The sequence below is a fragment of the Mesoplodon mirus genome (genome assembly GCF_964341445.2).
Source record: "Mesoplodon mirus genome assembly, chromosome: 14".
Classification (NCBI taxonomy): Eukaryota; Metazoa; Chordata; class Mammalia; order Artiodactyla; family Ziphiidae; genus Mesoplodon; species Mesoplodon mirus.
In genome coordinates this window covers 84,656,472-84,679,280 of record NC_138990.1, presented here as the reverse complement: position 1 = coordinate 84,679,280, position 22,809 = coordinate 84,656,472, and the positions used below count along the sequence as shown (strand labels likewise).

Genomic DNA, 22,809 nt, shown 5'->3' with positions numbered 1-22,809 from the left:
AAGTAAGAACTCTTTAGAAAAATGACAATAATTATAACTACAATTAGTACTAATTCTTAACATCATCAAGTATCTAGTCACTGTTCACAGCTTTAGTGTTATCTCATATGTATCTTTCTATAGGTAGATTGCTTTAATCAGCTTCCAAATGAACTCCACACATTCTATTTGTTTGATACATGTTTAGGGACCTTGATGTCTCCATTTTACATTAACTACCGAATTAACTAATGAAGTCACTAATTATTTCCATAAATATTTGACTATAGCATAATGATTAAGAGTAGAAATCTTTTGAAATCTATAACTGTTCACCTACCTCTCTCTCTGTGTGTGTGTGTGAACTAGATCACATGTCTTCTGAGTTTTCCACTCTGGATTTTGTTGGTCCCTCTGGTGTCTTTCATCATGTTGCTGCATCCCCTGTACTTCCTTTAACCTGGCTATTAGATTTGGAGGCCTGACCAGGTTCTGGTTTGATTTTTTTTTGGCAATAGAAGCTTGTGAGTGGTGCTGGGTACTTCCTCTTGCATTGCACCAGAAGGCACTTACTGTTTGTGTGACTTTCTTTTGTGGTGGAGGACTTCTGCCTTGACTATAATAAGAACTTCTGGTCAGAGTATCAAGGGAGGAGTGACCCTCTTTTCTTGGGCTCCCTCCTAGGCATCCTGCACCTGCAGAAGCCCTGCACCTCTTGGTTCCCTCGCTCTTTTCTGGTAGGTTTGTCGAAACTCAGGCAGGTTAGGAGTCTGGGGGCTTAAGTCAAAGTTCTGACCTCCCTAGGTGACCTTGGAAAAAATTAGCTAACTTTTCTGGACCTTGGTGTCTCCATTTTACATTAACTAAGGAATTAACTAATGAAGTCAATAATTAATTATTTCCATAAATATTTGACTATAGCATAATGATTAAGAGTAGACTCTGGGGCTTCCCTGGTGGCGCAGTGGTTGAGAGTCCGCCTGCCGATGCAGGGGACACGGGCTCATGCCCTGGTCTGAGAGGATCCCACATGCCGCGGAGCGGCTGGGCCCGTGAGCCATGGTGGCTGAGCCTGCGCGTCCGGAGCCTGTGCTCCGCAACGGGTGAGGCCACAACAGTGAGAGGCCAGCGTACGGCAAAAAAAAAAAAAAAAAAAAAAAAAAAAGAGTAGACTCTGGAGCGAGACTGCCTGTGTTGGAATACTGGATTTGTCGCTTAATAGCTTTTTTTTTTTTTTTTAAAGATTTTTTGATGTGGACCTAACAGAATAAATAAATAAATAAATAAATATATTAATTTTATTATTTATTTAATTTAAAAATTATTTTATAATTTATTTATTTACATTTATTTTTAAAGTATTAAATGTATTATTTTATTATAAATAAAATTTATTTATTTTATTTACATTTATTTTGGGCTGCACTGGGTCTTCGTTGCTGCACATGGGCTTTCTCTGGTTGCGGTGAGCAGGGGCTACTCTTCCTTGTGGTCCATGGGCTTCTCATTGCGGTGGTTTCTCTTGTTGCGGAGCACAGGCTCTAAGCGCACGGGCTTCTGTAGTTGTGGCTCATGGGCTCTAGAGCACAGGCTCAGTCGTTGTGGCGCACGGGCTTAGTTGCTCCGCAGCATGTGGGATCTTTCCGGACCAGGGCTCGAACCCGTGTCCCCTGCATTGGCAGGCGGATCCGTAACCACTGCCCTGGGAAGCTCTGATGTGGACCGTTTTTAAAGTCTTTATTGAATTTGTTACAATATTGCTTCTGTTTTATGTTTTGGTTTTTGGGCCCCGAGGCATGTGGGATCTTAGCTCACCAACCAGGGGTAGAACTCACACCCGCTGCATTGGAAGGCGAAGTCTTAACCACTGGACCACCAGGGAAGTCCCTAGCTTTGTTACTTTGAATAAGTTACCCCCTTTCTCTGCACCTCAGTTTCCACATCTAAAAAATGAGAATAATACTAATAATACTAACCACTTCACAGGGCTGTTATGAAAAGTAAATGAGTTAAAGCAAGTAAAATGCTGAGGACAACACCTGACATAAGCTGGGCACTCACAATGTGTTATTTGTTGTTGCATCCAACTCTGAGCCAGGTGCAGAGGCCGCGTGGTGAACATGACCCAGCGCCTGAGGAAACACACGTGGTACAGTACTACCAGGGCTGTGCTGAGGGTGGCCTGGGGAGCTGGGAGAGCCCCAAGGGGAATCTTCCGTGACTAGGATCAGGAATATCTAAGAGAGGAATTCGCATCCAACCTGAGACTTGGAGGAGTCAGTGAGGTGGTGAAGGCGGGCAGTGAGGTTAGTCTGGGAAGGCTAAGAGGCATTTCAGCCACAGGGAACATCATCTGCAGAGACCTGGGCACGGGCAGCGTGAGCGTTTTTGGTCCAGTTAAGATTGGAGCCTGAGGAAGAGAAGTACAGAGCAGGTGGACAGTTAGTTGTTAGAGGCTAAGGCGGAGAGGAGGGCAAAAGCAGTTTACAGAGGGAGTGGGGTCCTGGCTAAGGAGCTTGAGCTTTCTCCTAGGGGCTGTGTGTGTGTGTGTGTGTATTGAAGGTTGTGAGATAAGGAGCAGGATTTGACCTGTTCTGGCTGCTGTGTAGGGAGTGGATAGAAGGCAGGGCTGGAGGCCTGGAGACCTGGACCAGGTGCCATGATCCAGGAAGTTGTGGCCTGACCGTGTGGATGAAGAGAAGTGAGTGGATCCATTGTGTGAGGCAGGTAGAATTGTTAGATTGTCAGGGAAGTGGAGGAGTTTTAGTGAGTTGAATAATGTCCCCACCAAATTCATGACCACCCAGAACCTCAGCATGTGACCTTCGTTGGAAACAGGGTCTTTGCAGATGTAACTAAGTCAAGGATCAATACAAGATCATCCTGGATTTAGGGTGGGCCCTAAACCCAAGGAGAGTCTTTATATAAGAGAAAACAACACACAGAGACTCAGAGAAGAAGGCCATGAGAAGACAGAGGCAGAGATTGAAGTGATGTTGCCATGAGCTGAGGACCACATGGAGCCACAAGAAGCTGGAAGAGGTAAGGAAGGATCCTCCCCCATAGCCTTTGGAGGGAGTGGCCCTGCCAACACCTTGATTTCAGACTTCTGGGCTCCAGAACTGTGAGGGGAAAAGATTCTGTTGTTTTAAGTTAAGCCACCAAGTTTGTGGTACTTTTTTCCAGCAGCCCTAGGAAACTAGGAGCCCTAGGAGTCAAGGGTGATACTCAGGTTTCTGGTTAAGGTGACTTGGGGACATAAAGACAGGGGCAGACTTGGGGGCCGGGGAGGGGATAGGAACTGCGGTGGACAGATGAGGTCTGGTTCAGGTTTTACTGCCTTTGAAGGGTCTGTGTGATAAGCAAGTGAAGGGGGGTCTGGCTGACTGATTTAGGTTGAGAGAGAATCAGGGAGTGAGGAGGGAAGGAAGGTTACCCAGGGAGAATTTGTGTGGAGAGCAGGGAAGAGCATCAAGATTAGACCTACGAGGAAGACCGACACTAGGGGAAAGGTAGAAGAAAAGGAACTCAGGAAGGTTTCTGAGTAGGAGCACACAGGGAAATAGGGGAAAACCAGGAGCATGTGGGACCACAAAATCCAAGGGCACAGGGAGTTTGAAGGGGGTGGGGTTTGGATGGAATGCTGCAAAGAGGTAAGAAAAGACAAAGAGAGGAAAGTGCCTATTGAATTTGGAAAGTGTCTTAGTTCAGGCATCTATAACAGAAAACCACAGACTGGGCAGCTTAAACAGCAAACATTTATTTCTCACAGTTTTGAAGTTTGGGAGGCTGAGACCAGGGTACCAGCACAGTCGGGTTCTGCAAAGGCCCTCTTCCTGGTTTATAGACAACTGCTGTTTCTTTGTACCCTCACATGGTGGAGAGGGAAGTCATCTCTCATGTTTCTTCTAATAAGGGCACTAATCCCATTCATGAGGGCTCCACCCTCATGATCCAATTACCTCCCAAAGCCCCCACCTGCTAATACCATAACACTGGGGTTAGGATTTCAACATATGAATTTTGGGGGACATAAACATTCAGACCATAACAAAAACAAAATGGTCATTTCACCATGACCTTGGTAAGAACAACTTTGGTGGAGCAAGGATGTGTGCAGTCCCACTGCCACCTGACTCCTGTTTTGGGGAGCCGCCTCACAACAGGGGACCCTGGTGTTTCTAGAGGTTCTAGACTCTCAAGACCTAACTTGTCAGGGCTTGGTATATCCAACAGTTTGTGGGAAAGAGGCCACCTCCACTCTGTCTAGGTCCCCAAAACCATGACAGATCCTCTGTGTCTGCTCCGTGGGGATAAGGCCTACAGCTGTCTGTCTTCCATGAAGCCAGCACCTGTCTCTCTGTTCAAAGAATCTGGCAACTTTATCCATTTATTGAAGTCTTTATCCATTTACTGGCCTAAGGAGGAAGGGGTAGGGATAGGATTACTAGTATCACTGGCCACATTTATTGAGGGGGTCTGGAATCCCTGGAAAGCCAGGATTCCATCATATCTATCACTCCGTCCTACAGAATTGCAAGGAGGACCAGATTCACACCCATAGTAAAAATATTACTCTAAGCAGCACAGTCCTGCTGTGCCCAGCCAAAGGTAATAGTGCCATCTATGGGTCACTGGAGGTGAGAGCATCCGTGTAATTGTAATAACACAAAGGGAATAGCAGTGGCGGGGCCCTCAGGAACAGGATTCCATGTTCTTCCTGTTGACTAACGAGAAGTGAACTCTACAGTGACATGATCTTTGTTTAATGACCAGACGTGTGAAAGAAACACAAGAGATGGACGGACCTATATGTGAGCCTGAATGTGAATTAAGGAAGGGGAAAGATCAAGCTTGTGGATGTCTGTGTCCTACAAAAGCAGAGCTAAAGGCTTCCTTCCCAGAATATGACCAAAAACCAAAAACCAAAAACCAAAACCAAAAAAAAACTGGTGGAAATGGGGTTTGTAGTTGTGTGAGCAGAGGCAGTGGATCACAGCTTAGGGACAAGTTTAGGGCTGGTTGCAATCAAATACAGCCTGGGAAGTCAAGTCTGTGTGTCTCAGTTACTTAATGATACCCAACACTTGCTTACCGAGTGCCAGACTTCCTCAAAACATGTATTAACTCATTAACTCTCAGAGCAATCCTATGAGGTAGATGCTATCTTAGCTCCCATTATATAGGAGGGAACTGAGGCACAGGGAGGTTAGGTAACTTGCCCGAAGGTACACAGCATGAGGAAACCAAGTTTGCAGCTCCAGCACTGTCCTGTGTTTCTGACATCTGCACCAGCACCTGCTGTACCTCCTTCTAGATGCACTACGTGTTCCCTGCCCTTCAAAACGCAGCATGAGGCGCATAAAGTAAGCATTTATTGGTGGTTTTGATTAAAGTGTTCATCACCACAGTAGCACTAATACGGCACCGGCTTCAGAGGCTGCTGAGAGGTGGCCCTCAGCTGCCAGGTCATTTGGGGTTCTTGAGTCTCCTTTTTTTTTTTTTTTTTTGCCGTATGCGGGCCTCTCACTGTTGTGGCCTCTCCCGTTGCAGAGCACAGGCTCCAGACGCGCAGGCTCAGCAGCCATGGCTCACGGGCCCACCCGCTCCGCGGCATGGGGGATCTTCCTGGACCGGGGCACGAACCTGTGTCCCCTGCATCGGCAGGCAGACTCTCAACCACCGCGCCACCAGGGAAGCCCCCAGATTTATGTTTTAAAATCCCATGATGCAGCTTATTTCTTCCCATATACCCGGCAAATGTCCCCAGTCCCCTGGAGTTGCCACACCCATGGAAAGGATTTTTATTCCTTGTAGCATGTAGCTGTTCCCCCACCCATCTCTCTGGTGGCCAAACATGGGGCCTTTGTCGTCCCTGTGGTTCTTGTCCCTGGGAAAGTACCCAGGAACCAGGGGGTTCCCCTGTCAGTCACCGTCTCCTGAGAAGATGACCATACATCACACCAAGAAAAGGGAACCCTGCCCACATCAGGCAGTTATGGTTGTGGAGGCAGCCAGGACTCCTGTGGCCAAGGAGGAGGAATGGTTCATTCTGGAATTTACAGAGAGAACTTACAACAAGCAATAGCACTTTCTTGGTGGAAATTGGTATAAATGGACAAATAAGTTCTTGGAATAGAGGATCTCCAAGAGGAACAGGGACTTGTTTCTTCCATTTTATACTGAGTCTTTGCATCTTTTCCCCACTCTGAGTCTCCCTGATGGCATTTGACAGTACCCCTGACGTTCTGTCCCAAACCTACATCGGAATCCCCTCCTCTCCTTCCTGGAGAGCAAGCTTGGAAAAAACCACATAATTGAATAGATTGGGGCCATAGCTGGAAAATACTACTTGTCCCTTATGATGTGCTGGCATTTGGACCTTATTGGCTCTCAAGAGCCTATCATGTGCATATCTTCCCAACTCTGCATTCAGTGACATCATGACCGTAACTTGAAATTGGCTAATGTAGGGATATTTACACAATGGTAATTAGCAAATATTACAATGGAGGGTTCCCCTCTAGAAACAAAGGACCAGTTGTTAAACATCTATGAGCACATCCCTGCATATTCCATTTGCTTGAAATTCTCTTCTACCCTTCTTTTCCCCCATATTGAGGTTTTTCAGCACTTTCTTTTTCTCCTGGACTAGTGAACTTAACCTTGAGAATAGGTTTAACCTTGAGCATGGGGCTCATAAAAAGATCTTGTAAATTTAAGGAGAAAATATTCCCTCCCGTAAAACTATAGGAAAGCAGACCTATTTAAAGTGAGTTCTGATAAAGAGGTATATTGAGAATATTCACAAAGAGCTTTAGTTTTATTCTCCTGCCAGTGGGAAGACTTGTTGAAAGTGTATAATCCTGCTCTGTTTTCATATAACAAAGGAGTCTTTTAAGATGCCTGGACTTCAGAGATTGTTATGTACTGTGAAGTGTAGCCTTTAACCCTTAAAAGTCCATAATTCTGATTGGTTGTCACTCAATAGTTTGATGCCCTGATAACAATATTTACACTGACATATATATTTTTTTTCTGAGTGCATAACTTGCAAGTTTTTAAGTTAGTCCAGAAAAGAGCCTTTGGCATTTCCTTGCCTACTTCCATGCATGCTAAATTCCTTATTCAAAGGGTCTGAGAGCGTATGAAATTTACAGGATCACTTTGGATCATAGGGCTACTACAAGTAGGTGGTCTCAGGGCTGCCTGTCCATTTCCTTGTCTTTGATGAATTTCCTCTTTCATTCTCCTCTATGCTATTGTTAATACTCGGTCTGCCTTTCAGTTCCCCGTATGCAGTTCCAAGCAGATACTCTTTCTTAGTTCCAGCAAATGATCTTTTCCTCCTACTTCATCAAACAACCATAAAAGAGTGAGAGATAAATAGTCACAGAGAACCTTACAGACGGTTTTCTAGGAGCTGACTAGCTAACCAAACCCACTTCCACCCAACCGAAATGAAAAGAACAAAATGAATAAAGTAGCCAAAAGTCACACAGGCAGTGCTGAGACAAGGAAGGCAAAGAACTTTGAAAAATGTTATCTGGAGGCAACAGATAATTGAATGAGATTATATAATCCAACATGATTCTACTGCAGAGTGATGGTAGGGCAAAAGGAAGCCACACAACATTCTGAAAAATTGTATTAATCCTGCTACACTCTATACAAAACCCACTATCCAGTCCTGTTAATTCTGTTCCTAGATATATCTGGAATCCTCTCAATTTCTCTGCATATCCATATTTTTAATATCAAGGAAAGTTACTCATGTGGATTATTTTTGTCCATATGATTATTGAACTCTCTTATCAATGTATGTAAGTCTTCCAGATGCTTCTTTCATATTTCATAGGTAAAAAAAAGTCATATGCAAATAATAACTTTGTCTTCTCTTAAAAAAAAGTTAGGACTTACATTAAAACTGACAAATGTTGACTGACAGATATAAAGGAAATAGAGAAACTTCATGTGCATCTAGGTATGAAGACTATTTTTTTTTTTTTTTTTTTTTTTTTTTTTTGTGGTACGCAGGCCTCTCACTGTTGTGGCCTCTCCCGTTGCGGAGCACAGGCTCCGGACGCGCAGGCTCAGAGGCCATGGCTCACGGGCCCAGCCGCTCCGTGGCATGTGGGATTTTCCCGGACCGGGGCACGAACCTGTGTCCCCTGCATCGGCAGGCGGACTCTCAACCACTGCGCCACCAGGGAAGCCCTGAAGACTATTTTTAAGGACACCAAATCTTCCCAAATTATTTTACAGCTTTACTAAAATTACTGAATTTACTAAAATTGAGCTTTACTTACACTCTTTTATTTATTTATTTATTTTTGGCTGCGTTGCGTCTTTGTTGCTGTGCGCAGGCTTTCTCTAGTTGTGGCGAGAGGGGGCTACTCCTCGTTGCAGTGCGCGGGCTTCTCATTGCGGTGGTTTCTCTTGTTGTGGAACACGGGCTCTAGGCACACGGGCTTCAGTAGCTGTGGCACGCAGAGCTCAGTAGTTGTGGCTCGCGGTCTCTAGAGTGCAGGCTCAGTAGTGGTGGCGCAGGGGTTTAGCTGCCCCGCGGCATGAGGGATCTTCCCCGACCAGAGATCGAACCTGTGTCCCCTGCATTGGCAGGCGGATTCTTAACCACTGTGCCATCAGGGAAGTCCACACTTCTTTTTTTTACTTACACTCTTCATAGGACTTTGTTTTTGTAACTTGCCAAAAGTTAATTTGAAAAATCAAGTTAAAGATGGCTAAGAAAATTTTAATTAATAAAAAGGTTAAAAAAGGGGACCTGTCATATTTTAAGATATTTTGTAAAGCAGTTATTAGTTTGGTAATATTGACAGAATTAAAAGATGACTGAAACAAAATAGACCCTTAACAGACGCCCGAATAAAACAGTTTATAAATGTCAAACAAAGGAAACATCTGAAATTAATGAGGAAGGTACAGATTATTCAACAGAATGGTGCTGATATTCTCTGCTTAGCATGGACACCTGTGAAGGGGCCATGAGTCTTTGTGAGATTAAACTGGGAAGGTGGCAAGACTTCAGAGCAAACTAGAACTTGGAAATCTGAGGAAACTGCAGTCTCTCTGAATCTTCCTTTCATGGCTTTAGGCCAGGGTTTGTCAGAGTGAGAACTGTCATCCATCATGTAAGCATAAAAGAAAAGCAGTAATGGAAACCTCTGATATAAACAATGTTAAACAGCTTTTCTATTTTTTTGTGCTGCACGGCTTGTGGGATCCTAGTTCTCCGACCAGGGATCAAACTCAGGCCGTCGGCAGTGCAAGCACGGAGTCCTACCCACTGGACCACCAGGGAATTCCCTAAACAGCTTTTCTTAACATAGGATGTCTCAGAATCTTTAATATGCTCACAGTTACCATGAATCTCTAAAAAGGCACACAGCATGGAATATTTACCAAACTTATTTAATCTTGGAACCCTTTTTGGGCAGAGCATATTTCTGGACTAGTGTCCCATGCAACACACTTTGGGAAAACTGTCAGTCAATAGGAGAGGAGCTATCTCTTTTTTTTTTTTTTAGCAGATATTCATTTTTAATTATTATTTATTTATTTATTCATTTTTGGCTGCGTTGGGTCTTCGTTTCTGTGTGAGGGCTTTCTCCAGTTGCGGCAAGTGGGGGCCACTCTTCATCGCGGTGCGCGGGCCTCTCACTATTGTGGCCTCTCTTGTTGCGGAGCACAGGCTCCAGCAGTTGTGGCTCACGGGCCCAGTTGCTCCGCGGCATGTGGGATCTTCCTAGACCAGGGCTCGAACCTGTGTCCCCTGCATCGGCAGGCAGACTCTCAGCCACTGTGCCACCAGGGAAGCCCGGAGCTATCTTGGTGGATATGTCACTCAGGGTTCTTGATTGGATTTACAAGCCCATGTCTGCATAATTTAAGCATAAAAAGAATTTATTGGGAAGGGAACCCCTTGCTCTCAGACTCAATGGGAAGACTTGGAAAATGGGGCAGGATCAAGGAAGGTTGGCCATCAGAGAAGACTCCGGATATGTCCCCTGAAGAACCTCCGATATCTCTGAGACTGTGCATTACTGTCTCAGTCACGCAGTGGTGGCATCTGATTCACTCTGGTGAGAAGTTCTGGGTGTGTTTTTGATTTTCTGGGCACGTGTTCTGTGTTCCATGTGTGTGACCGACAGGCGGTAGGCCACTCTTCTCAAGGCCCAGTGCACACACTTGCAACCCAAGAGCACTTAGGCTACAGAGTCTTGAGGTTTGTTTTTTGGCCACAAGGTGGCTCACTTTTCTTTTTCATTTCTGGTTCAAGACTCAACTCTGGACCAATGCTGCCAGACATTTTCATTCAACAATCAGCCTGCACTCCAGCACGCCAGCCAGCTCCGTTGTGGTGACCCGCAGCCCCAGCGTCTTGGGACTGGACATACCAAGATGACCAATACGCGGTCTTACACAAACAGCCTTAGAGCATCTCTATAAAGGCACCTCATGGGTTGATTATAACAATCTCAGACTTCTAGAAGTTTGGGCTTTTAAGGAATCACTTAACTCTTTTTGGTGATTTTTTCCCCCTACTGTTAGATGAGAGAAACTATTTGGATTTGAGGTTAGTGATAATGAACCAGGTTAACCTAGATTCATTTTGTATACCTAATCATTATGCTGAGGACTTGGAAAAGGTATTTATTCCTCCTGGACTAATTATGGACAGGACTGAATGGATTGCTTGAGATGTGATGAAGGAAATGGGAGGCCATCACATCGTGGCCCTCTGCGTGCTCAAGGGGGGCTATAAATTCTTTGCTGACCTGCTGGATTACATCAAAGTACTGAACAGAAATAGTGATAGATGCATTCCTATGACTGTAGACTTTATCAGACTGACAAGCTACTGTAATGACCAGCCAACAGGCAACATAAAAGTAATTGGTGGAGATGATCTCTTAACTTTCACTGGAAAAGATGTCTTGATTGTTGAAGATATAATTGACACTGGCAAAACAATGCAAACCTTGCTTTCCTTGGTCAAGCAGCATAATCCAAAGATGGTCAAGGTTGCAAACTTGCTGGTGACAAGGACCCCTCGAAGTGTTGGATATAGGCTGACTTTGTTGGATTCGAAATTCCAGACAAGTTTGTTGTAGGATATGCTCGTGACGATAATGAATACTTCAGGGATTTTAATCATGTTTTTGTCATTAGTGAAACTGGAAAAGCAAAATATGAAGCCTAAGATGAGAGTTCAAGTTTGGAAACATCTGGAGTCCCATTGAAATCACCAGTAAAGTTGTCAAATGTTCTAGATCTGTGGCCAGCTGCTTAGTAGAGCTTATTGCATGTACTTTCTAAGAATTTTATCTGTTTTGTATTTTAGCAATGTCAGTTGCTTCATTCCAGAACTCTTTATTTGCTCTATGAGCCTAGTCTATAGGCTCAGTTCCCTTTGGGTGGATTGTTGTTTGACTCGTGAATGAAAAATCTCTTAAACCACACCACTATTGAATGAAAATATTGAAATTGTATCTGTAAGAAACGTTTAAAGAGAAGAATATATTAGTTTTTTAGTTGGTATTTTAATTTTTGTATATTCAGGAAAGAACAGAAGTGATTGAATATTGTTAATTATACCACTATGTGTTTAGAAAAGTAAGAAGCAGTCAGTTTCATATCAGTGATAGCACTTAGAGGTATCATTATGTTGGATAAACCATATGTTCTGGAGATATTTTAGTAGGTTTCAGTAGTATTAACTGTATGTTCCTGCTTGTTCTGATTATTTCTGTTGAATCTCTGTCAATGGTTCCTTTTAAATACAGATCAGTATGTTCCAAAAACGTACCACTTTTTGAATTCTTCAGTGTAAAAATCCTTAAAATAAAGTCTGTCTCTTTAAAAGAAAAAACAAACAAACAAACAAAAAAACCCAAGCATCCAGGCTGGGCAACTCTTTTTTCTTTTAAGTCTATTTTCCTTCTTTCTTTCTTCTTTCTTTCTTTCTTTTCTTTCTTTCTTACTTTCTTTCTTTCTTACTTTCATGTTTTTATTGAAGTAAGTTGCTGTACAATATCACCTAAATTACAGGTATACAATATAGTGATTCACAATATTTAAAGGTTATACTCCATTTATAGTTATTATAAAATATTGTCTATATTTCCCAGATGTACAATATATCCTTGTAGCTTATTTTATACCTAAAAGTTTGTCCCTCTTAATCTCCTACCCCTATATTGCCTCTCCCCTCTCCCCACTGGTAACCACTAGTTTGTTCCCTATATCTGTGAGTCTGCTTCTTTCTTGTCATATTCCCTAGTTTGTTGCATTTTTTAGATTCCACATATAAGTGATAACATACAGTATTTCAGCCTGGGCAACTCTTGTTATGTGGCACTAAGCAAGATATTTCCACATAGCGTTGTCTCACTTGACTTGAACTGGCATAGGCGATGGAGGGGTCCACAGATCACCCACCCAACTGGGGTGTGGCAGAGCCAGAATGCCATCCCAGGACTCATGTTTGTCCACTGGATAGGTGGTTTTCAACCCTGGCTGCATGTGACTCACCTCAAGAATTAACAAAGATACTGATGCTTGAGCCCCAACCCATACCAATTACGTCCGAATCTCTGGGGGTAGGGTGCTGCATCTTTACAAACATGCTCTGAGGGTGAGGACCACTGCAATAGGTCTTAGACACGTAGCTCTCCTTCTCCTCCGCCCCGCCCAGGGAAGGGAGCTCCGGGCAAGGGCAGTGTGAGCACGTAGTTCTCCTGTAGTTAAGAGTCAGATATATTGTGAGAAACAGATCAATTTGCAGGAAATGAAAACATGTTCCTATATCTCTGTACTATGTTTTAAATAAAAGTAGTTTGGAAAAATGTCATGTATTACACCATTTCAAACTACATTTTTCTTTTGTCTCTGCTTTAGGCTTAATCAGGGATATATTTTATTTTTCTTACGTGCAAGGTGCCAAGAATTATGCAGAGAGAATTGCAGTCCCCTACAGGGCAGGAACCATGGCCCTTCTGTTCAAGGCTGAGTTCTCAGCATCCAGCACGGAGCTTGGCACACAGAGGGCACTTGACAAGTTACACTGGATGGATAAATGGATGCCTGAGTGGATGAATGAGAGGCAAGACCATCCACTTCTCTGGGGATATTCCCATTTGAAATATGATGGAAGACACTCATTATAAGTGTTCTAGATCAAAGCAGCAGCTGAAGGGATATCTCTAGAGAGCAGCAGGAAGCAAATGAAAGTTCAAGGTTCTATTAGGGAGACTGACCCAGCTAAAGGGCCAGCTGGAGAGCTTAGTAGGGGACAGAAGTTTGTAACCTTAGCAAGATGGGAAAAGAAACTAAAAGCGAACGATTGCAGGTGAGAGCAGTTATCTCATTTACTTTCTGAAAAGAGCAAAGTGGGATTATTTGGAAAAGAAACCTGTAGTTAAGGTTGAAAAAGCAAGTTGGAGGGAACCATCCACATCCTCGGTGTATAAAATGAACGGTGTTATGATTCGTCAGAACGTGGACATATGTTGGGATTTTATAATTTCTTGGCTTAATGACTTTAGTTTCGTGGAGGACGAATGTCCCATTGTGGCATTGGAGATATTGTCACGGGATTTTGGGTTTTTGGAGGTCCTGTTCTTTTTTGTGGGTTTGAGCACAGGTTTGAGTAGTACATGCAGCACAAAAAAGTCCCATTAAGACAGAACTGGACACTTGCTGGGTTTTACTTACTCTGGGCACTGGGAACTTGACTCCAATGGCCAAGCAGGATCCATGAGGTCAAGGACTAAATGATAATTATTACAAGTTATTTATGCATTATGCATGGAAGTGAAAGGTCAGCTCTCATTCCACAATCCCCCGGTTCTGGGGGAGGGGTCCCTGGGCAGGAGCCGTGGGAATCCACTCACCTGGATTTTTTTCTATAATGAATATCATTAATAAAGAAATAAAAGATACAAAAGGAAACTATGCATACTTTTCCCAAGAGCCCTGTGTTACTTTCCTGCCATGAATTTGCCCTCTCACTAAGGACACAGGCAAGGGCTCTTTGACCCGGATAGTTCAGAGCAGCCTCCTCTGCCTGGCACACAGTGATCCTTCCATGCAGCCAGGCAGCTCCCGCATATCCATACCACATTATTTATGATGGTACCAGACTTAACTGCCTGTTCACTGAGGTCTAGCCCATTGTCACTGTGCCAGAGAAACATTGCCCTCACACAATGTTCTAAAAAAGGGGAACTCATTCCCAGGGTCAAGGGAGAGCTGAGGAGGCCCCCTGTGGTCTTGGGAAAGTCTTCCCTTCTCCCTGGGATGATGGATGCCATGTTTTCCCAAGAGAAGCACTGTTTCTGAGGGCAGGGTCCATGGTTTTCTTTCTCTTTGCAGCTGGTGCAGAGCAGGCATTCTAGAGGAAAGGATGGATAAAGGGCCCCACGTACCATTTCTTTCTTCTTGGTTTCTCTGCCCTATCCCCTGTTCCCAGGGCACACATCCAGAGTGGCAGGGAATCCTTTGGTTATCTGGGATCTGCTGGTCAAATATGGCATCACATTATATACAGGAGTCCCCTGTGAAGCCTGTGGATCAGTCTGACCAGCTGTCGTAACTGTCTCCTTTCTCATCTCATTCTCCCCTCCCCTCCATTCCTCCCATCCTCTCCAACCCCTCTTCCTGGTTTGTTGTCCACTTTAGTTTCCTCTGTGCCTTGGATGGAGGGACTCGGGTCACCACTCCTTGGAGATGACCCCCAGCTCTGCTGGGGCATTTCAAACAGCCCGGGTCTCTTTTCCACTCCCATTGATTATGCCTATGGTCTACCTCCAAGCATAAGGAGAGTCCCAACCAGAGAAGGGGAGAGTGGCCAAACTGTTTCCTTCTTCCATCCTTATCCAGAGGAGGCCTTAGCACCCCAGGAGCATGGCAGTGGGGCAACAGAAAAATGAGCACTGACCTCTCTCTCTCATCACAGCAGTGATTTTTGGTCACTCTAGATCTGGCCCAAAGTTCCTCCTCTGTTTGGAAGAGTGGGGATCTCCTAAATGTCTGGGAGAATTGTCCTCCTTCCTGGCTGGAAAGTGAGGCTGAGGCACCCACCTCCCACTTGGTCTTTTCTCCTCTGGGCTGTCAGGTTAGGGGTCACATAGAGCACCCAGAGGGATGCATGGGAGACTGCTCAGGAAATACCTGCGGATAAGCATGGCCAGAGGAAAATAGCTAATGACCCACATCTTCCCTGCAAAGTGGGAAATGTAACTCCTCGTGGTCGGGACTTTTACAGAAACCATCTCTAAACCCCAGAGGGCCCACAGGATTGTGGTTGCTTCTTGCCTATCTTCCTCATACTGGATCAGCCTTTTGTCCAGCTATCAGCAGAACACCTACCTGAAGCCTCCATTTCCATCACTTGGAGTAAATGCCCCCCAAGCCCAGTCCCACCTTACGCAGTGAGTCCCGTCCCAGCTTGGCGAGGCTTCCAGATCCTTTCCTGGGACCACTGGGAGGGCACATGGGCATTCTACCAATCACTCATGCTATATAACAGCAGAGGTTGGGGAAAGTCAACTTTTCAACAGAGAGGGAAGGGGACAGACATTCCAAGGTGGTATGTGGCAGCTGCTCTCCCTCAAATGCCTCAGGAGGAGACCAGAACCCCAGTGGTGCTTTCTACCAAGAATCCAAAGTAACTTGCATTCTTCTCCATCCCCAGGCCCTGGGACGTGGATGTGAGGCCAGGAACCAGGAGCAGAAGGGCTGAGGTGATCCTGGGATTAGGCTGGGTAACAAGCATGAGAGCCCAGAAACAGAACATTCTGACTCCTTCTGAGCCCTGGTAGAACCAAGGCTCTTCAACTAGGTGAGCAGCTTTAAGAGAACAGGCATGGTTATAAATGTTCAGAGACTGGCAGTGAATTAGGAGTGAGACCTTCAGTCTGTGGGATTAGCTAACGTCAAAGCTTAGAACAGACAGCAGGCCTGGACGTTATGTGGGTAGGGAGGAAATGAGACAGGATGAATACAACACCATCCTTGTGACCCAGCTTCCTTCCCAACACTTGGAAAGTGTGGTGTGGAGTCCTCTCTGGTTTCCCTCAACCAGTCAGAGAAATAACTCTAGTCTGAGGCCTATTCGGCCTGGAGAGGGGAGCAGCAACGGGTCTGTAAGCACAATGAACCAGTCAGAGAGGCAGGTGGGATCCTCTCAAATATCAAAGGCAGTAGAAGCCTCTGCAAGTAAAGGTAGCTATTTCCTTAGCCCTGATCATTTAGCCTCCAACCTTGGTCCCTGACACCAACCTGTCATCCAGCTCCACTGGCTAAGGGTCAGTGAAGCCAGGTCAGGATTCTAGTCCTGTGGCCAGAGTTGTTATGCATTTTTGGGTAAGGTTTAAAACCACACTTGCCTCATGCCTTTATTATGGGAATGAATGAGAACTGCTGGAGGCCATAGAAAGATACAGTAGCTTCTAGAAGACAGATTCCAGTCCACAGACTGGAATCTCAGAGTTGAGTCATGATCAGCCATCAACTATTCCATTCACTTCTCTTTCATCCATTCATCCATCTTCCATACATCCACCCATCCATCCATCCATCCATCCAATTATCTGGACTGGGTTCCTTCTTTTTCTCCTTTCCTCCCTCTCTTCCTCTCTTTCCTCTTCTCTTTCCTACCTTCCAAGAAATACTTGTTTAGAATCTGTTATATACCAGGTTTCTCAGATTTGGCAGATTTCTTCAAGGTGTCAGAAGCTTCCCAGGAGAAAACTTAGTCCCTCATGGAGCCCCAAATCAGCTCCTCTCTGCCCTGAGCATCTCCCATGAATGAAAGAGCAGCTCGTGGTCTGATATTGCTGAGCCACCCACATTGTCTGAGACCCTCACAAATGCAGGAAGCAGAGAGGATAAGCCAAATCTTACATTTACAGTTTGAATCTCCAAGCCCCATTTTATAGAGGGATATTATACCATCTAAGATGCCCTAAACAGAAGTAGAATATTTTATTGCAGTGGTCTCCTTACTGGTCTCCCTGCTTCTAGACTCCCCACACCCTGATCTCTGCTCCTCACCACAATCAGATTGATTTTTCTTCAGTGTTCCTGTCCTTGTCTCTCTCCTGCCTAAAGTCCTTCACTGGCTCCACATCACCTATAAGCCAGAGTTCAAGCTCCTTAACACAACCCAAAAGGATCTTTATGATCTGACCCCAGGTGCCTCCTTAGCCCAAGCCCTCCCTGCTCAGGTCACATATTGATACTCTATACTCCAACAGTGCCAAACTACCTATAATTTGCCAGGCACTCCATACTTTCCAATATGCTAATCCCTCTACCTGGAACTTCTTAAAATGACTCCAGTCTCTGTACTTCCCTTGAACTGTACATATTCTTCTATCGTTATGCTTATCACCTTGTATTGTAATTTATTTGCTCAGGTCTGTCTTTCTTACCAGATGGTGAGCCCTTTGAGTACAAGGACTGTGAGTTATTCAGCTTTGTGTCTCAGTCCTAGCACAGTGCGTGGTATCTAGAAGACATTCAATATGTATTTGTGGGGTGAATGGATGGCAGGATGGAAGATGGATGAGAGCCGTCTTATAAGAGAAAAAGCTTAGCCTGAGGACAAGGTAGTTAAAGTGCCCATGTAATAGACCCCCGGAGAAGATGACAAATGGCCTCTTCCTGAAAGCTCAGGCCCTTGAGGAGAGGACTGAGCTGTAGCCTAGGTGCTTAAGCCAGGAATGGGGAACTTTGGGATAACACAATGACTTCTGGGGGTCACTTCCCTTTTCCTCTAGATAAGAGGACTTTGGGGAGAGAGCTGGCCGGGAGCACCTGTGCCACGAGGGTTATGGTGCAGAATCTGCTCAGGGCTCTGTGCCCAAACCCACAGTTTGCTGGTCCAACGAACACTCTCCTTTTCTTCCTGCAGAGCCTCCTCCCAAGACGCGTCCATCTCTGGTTCTGGGAAGACTTCTCACAGTCCGTGCTGCAATCATCTTCCTGATGCTGGTTCTGGTCGCCTCCGTCCTGCTGCAGGCCATTCTCTGTAAGTCCTCAGCTTCCATCTGGGCTCCATCCTTCCCCATGGCCAGTCAGCTCCCTCTCTCCCCCGCTCTCTGCTGGTCTCTCCTGCCTCTGGCTTTTTCATTTGTCTTGTTTCCCCTCTTGCCACGTGCAGAGAGTCCACTCCCACCTCCACCCCCGCCCCGCCCCCTCCCCGTCCCCAGTAAGATCAGCTGCTGCTCCTTCCTTTCCAATTCCGGGGAGATTTTCCTGACAGGGATCAGCATGCTTGTGCTCTAGGACACGCTCTTTTGTCTGCAAGAAATGTTTGCCCATCTTCATCCTGTGTCATTTCCTCCTTCCTCTCTGAGTTTCATGTCCCTTTGATTGAGAGCCTTGTGGGTAGCCACCAACAGTGAGCATGATGTTTCCTGACCCCACAAGGGATGGTGTCCCAACTGTATCCTCAGCCCCAACTGACTAGATGGAGAACCTGGCCAACAGGTTAGGGTTAGGGTTAGTGTTAGTGTTAGGGATCACTGCCCACCCCCCACCACAGGACCCCTTCTCTTCACTCTCCTGCTCCCACAAAGGTCATGTGAAGGGAGACTTCCTACTTCTTCATTGGATGTGTGATGTATCTTTCTCCCTCTTCTGGCTTTGCCAAGCCTCATGGCCTCTGCTGCTTCTTCCTCTCATTAGGTCTCCAGAAAGCAGGTGGAGGGAACACCTGCACTCTCCCTTCAAGGCCTCGGGACATATTTGGTCTTGGACTTGGGGGGTCTGAGCAGAGTCTCCTCTGCTTTGAGCCCACTTGGCTTACTTTTGGTTTCCTCTATGGCACCTAAGCCTGTGGCCTGAACAGAGTGTGACAGGGGGTTGTACAAGGGAAGAGAAGAAGTGGTTTCGTAATTCTCCCTTTTTGTATTCTCTGGAGAAGAGATCACCTCCAGATTAGAAGTCTGCATAGGCTCTCCCTTCCATAGCCGCGAGGGGCTTATGGGCAGTCATAAGCCGTGCAGCCCAGAGGGACATGGGAAGTATGACAAAGGGGTGTTTGAAGGCATCCCTTTACCAAATGCACCGTGAACAGGCAAAGAAAATTTAGAACTGGGTTCTAACCCCCTCTTCTGCTTACCTGTGAGAGCCTCTAACAGAGAGTCCATGTTTTGTCGATCTTTGCATGATCTGCCTCTCCCAGAGTTCCTGGTGCATGAAAGGTGCCCATCGCATATTTGTTGAATGAATACATTATGAATGAGTGGAGGGTAGGCAACTGCTCCTTGGGTTGGGTCCTTGGGAAGCTTGAGCCCATCCCTTCCCTCCCCTTCCTTTTATTACCCTGGCAACAGCCCCACTCCAGTCCCTGGGGATCCCCTTGGCTGACCTGTTGACTTTCTCATATCCAGATCCCTGGTTTATGGGCACAATATCAGATGTCAAGACCAATGCCCAGTTGCTGAAAGGTCATGTGGACAACATCAACACCCTGAGTTCTGAAATAAAGAGGAATAGAGGTGGCGTGGCAGCAGCTGGTATTCAGGTCCAGATGGTGAATGCCAGCCTGGATCGTGTGCATCCGGAGGTTGGAAACCAGCATGAAGGAAGCCAATGCACGGTTGCAGATGCTAACAAGTAGTTGGGAAGAAGTCGATAAGTTCAATGCCCAAATCCCGGAGCTAAAAAGAGATTTGGATAAAGCCAGTGCTTTAAACGCAAAGGTCCGGGGACTCCAGAGAGCTTTGGAGAATATCAGCCAGTTGTTCCAACAGCAAAGTAAGTGACTCAGAAAAGAACATTGCAAGTTGACCAGTGGCCCTTGGGACCTTGCCAGTCTTAGGCATGATACCACTGGGCTGGTGTGTGTGGAGGAAGCGGGAGAGGAGCAGGGCAGCCATGGCTGGAAAGTTAAGAAGAGAGGGCTCAGCACTGGGTTTGGGGAGGGCTTAGGGGCTGTTCAGGAGAGAAGGCACTAGGGACCAGCCAGGGTTCCCACACCAAGGCATAGAATATGAAGGCATTAGGGAGTCTCTTTGTCCTGATTGATCCGAAGCCAGCCATTTTCCATTAGTCTCTACCTAGAGCCCAGGGGCTCAGACACTTGTGATGGCCAATGGAAAATTACTCCTCCCCACAAGAGAGACAGATTCTTGATTCAGCCTCTCTCACTCTCCCCTCTCTGAGCCCAGAGACTCTACCAATCTCAGTCAGACTTTCAGGATCTGAGAGAATGTCCCCAAGCTCCTACACAAGGACCCAAAGACCCCAGAGCCCAGCCCCATTCACTCTGTCTCTGGGATCCCACTCAAGTATCCCTACCTAGCCAGCACCAGAGAAAACAGGAACACCAGAGTACATATTTCACTCTTGTTCTCCAAATGACATCCTACACATGGTTTCTCAAGGCTGGAGGTACTTCAGGGGGAACTTCTATTACTTTTCTCAAGTCACAAGGACCTGGTACAGTGCCCAGAAGTTCTGCTTGTCCAGGGATTCACAACTGACCTCAGTCACCTCAGAGAGTGAACAGGTGAGTGCTGTCCTGTGGGCTCTAGGAAGGGAGTGTATTGGTAGCTGTATCAGGCAGGATGGGCAAGATTATGCTGCGGTGACAAAAATTCCCAAATATCAGTAATTCTTCAGAATTACTTCTCACTTGTACACTGCATGTCCAATGAGGGCCAGCAAGGGGTTCTGCTCACTGTGGTTACTCAGGGCTTAGGTCAAAGGAGATTTCATCTCAACATATGTTTCCACAATTGCTGAGGTGAGAAAAGGGAACATGGCACATTGTGTGTTGGCTCTTAAAGCTTCTGCTGGAAGCAACGGACATCCCTTCAGCTCACATTTCATTGGCCAAAAAAATGATGCAGTATTTGTAGCTTCAAAGAGGGCAGGGTAGTACAATCTTTCCATGTGCCCAGAAAATAGAAATATTTGTGAATAGCATTAATGACACTGTCTGACCCAAGAAGTCCCCTACCTGGTTAGGCAGAATATTGAACAAGCTCCTTTCATCTGGAGGTGGGCTAGCAGAGCAGGTGAGATCATGGGCTCTGGAGTCAGAGTCTAGACTCCTAACCCTGTGTCTGTGGGTTCACGGGCTGTCACTGAGGATGGGTGAAGAACACCCAGAGAGACAGATGCTCCAACTCGGAGTCATGGCAGCACCTCTGCTCATTCTGTCTCTCTGCAGGAGTTTCTCTACAGGACTGCAGGTGGACTTCTCTACTGGATCGGCCTGAGCAAAGCAGGGAGTGAGGGGTACTGGTACTGGGTGGATGACTTGCTGTTCAACAAGGTCCAGAGTGTGAAGTAAGCCCCGAGAACCCTCCTTCCCAGACTGGCTCTCTTGGGCCAGGGCCAGGGCATGAAGAGTGGAGTGATAGTTCCTACTGACCACAGGGTTTGTGATTCTTCCCCATCATCCGGGGCAGCAGCATTGAACAGAGATCTAGCTGACCTCTGCCACTAATTGGCTGTGAAACTGGGGACAAATTCATGGCCTCTCGGTGCCCTCTGCGGTTTGGCAGCATGGCTGTCCACCCAGACTTGGCAGGGACCTCGTTCTAAGTTTAGGTCTTTGCACCGTGGGTTCCTGTAGGGCCTTGAGAGTTGTGGGCTGGTGTGGCCCTAACTTGGGGGTGATTGCAGGCTCAGAGGTTGACAGATCACTGGTCCCCTTCCTCTCAGGCATGGAAAAACTTGAGATGCTATCACCCGGCACCAAAGCTGGGGTTGAAATCTCTCAGTTATTCATTGGAAATATGTTTTTCTTTGTTTTTTTCCTTTGATAGGTTCTGGATTCCAGGTGAGCCCAACAACACTGGGAACAATGAACACTGTGCGGATATAAAGATGACCCCACTGCAGTTATGGAATGATGCCTCCTGTGACAATGAATTTCTTTTTATCTGTAAACGACCCTACATCCCATCAGAACCATGTCAGGAATGGCCTCCAAGCTCAAACTTTAAACTCCAATGCTTGTTGAATTCAAGGAAATGTGGCTCTTTCCTTCATACTCCAGGGTGATTTTGAACCTTAATTTTTCTTGCTTCGAAATTGTCTTGAAGGCATCCGGGAGTCTATCTGCCTTGGCTAGGAGCTCTCTGACCCCACAGAGGCAGCTGAAACCGAAAGGAGATCTTGGGTTGAAATGGGAACTGAGGGTGGAGAGGATTAGAAGCTCACTAATTCACCCAGTGAGGTGAATCAGAACCTGCAATCTGGGGCAGCACCCTGGGGCATCCCATCCCTTCAGAGAAGCCTCATCTTCACTGCATGAAAGTTGCTTCGACTGCCCAAGCAATTGTCTGGAGGCTGAGACTCAGGGCTTTTCTGGTTGATTCCCCAGAATTCCCAGTTGCCTGCTGAGGTGGCTGTGTTCTCAGTGGGAAGAGCTCTGCTTTTTTTTTTTTTTTTTTTGCGGTACGCGGGCCTCTTCCTGTTGTGGCCTCTCCCGTTGTGGAGCACAGGCGCTCCGGACGCTCAGGCTCAGCGGCCGTGGCTCATGGGCCCAGCCGCTCCGCGGCATGTGGGATCTTCCCGGACTGGGGCACGAACCTGTGCCCCCTGCATCGGCAGGTGGACTCTCAACCGCTGCGCCACCAGGGAAGCCCAGAGCTCTGCTCTTGGTGACCCTGTTCATGCCATGTACCCATGGGCCCCTTCATCCACATCCTCTGAGATCTGAAAACCTTCCTCCCTGGGACGGGCTTGACTGGTTCACATGTGGGGCTGACATGGGAATGTGTCTCCTTAGAGCAGGACCAGCGTCCATGCGCTTCTCCCTCCCCCTCACTCGCTAAACTC

General features: G+C 46.2%; 1 protein-coding gene and 1 pseudogene across 2 annotated transcripts; both read left to right on the top strand.

Annotated features, from left to right (window-relative positions):
• Positions 1-10,586: 10,586 nt before the first annotated feature.
• On the top strand, positions 10,587-11,203 carry LOC309815527 (hypoxanthine-guanine phosphoribosyltransferase-like; annotated as a pseudogene). The gene has a single exon. The product of its transcript is annotated as a hypoxanthine-guanine phosphoribosyltransferase-like (transcript).
• Positions 11,204-12,416: 1,213 nt separating this feature from the next.
• Positions 12,417-22,099, top strand: CD207 (CD207 molecule; the record flags this gene model as incomplete). The annotated part of the gene is given in 8 exon segments (XM_082642397.1): positions 12,417-12,450; positions 17,921-18,037; positions 19,404-19,569; positions 19,571-19,770; positions 20,322-20,524; positions 21,191-21,309; positions 21,792-21,940; positions 22,071-22,099. Coding segments are annotated over 8 exon segments (1,017 nt in total).
• Positions 22,100-22,809: the final 710 nt, after the last annotated feature.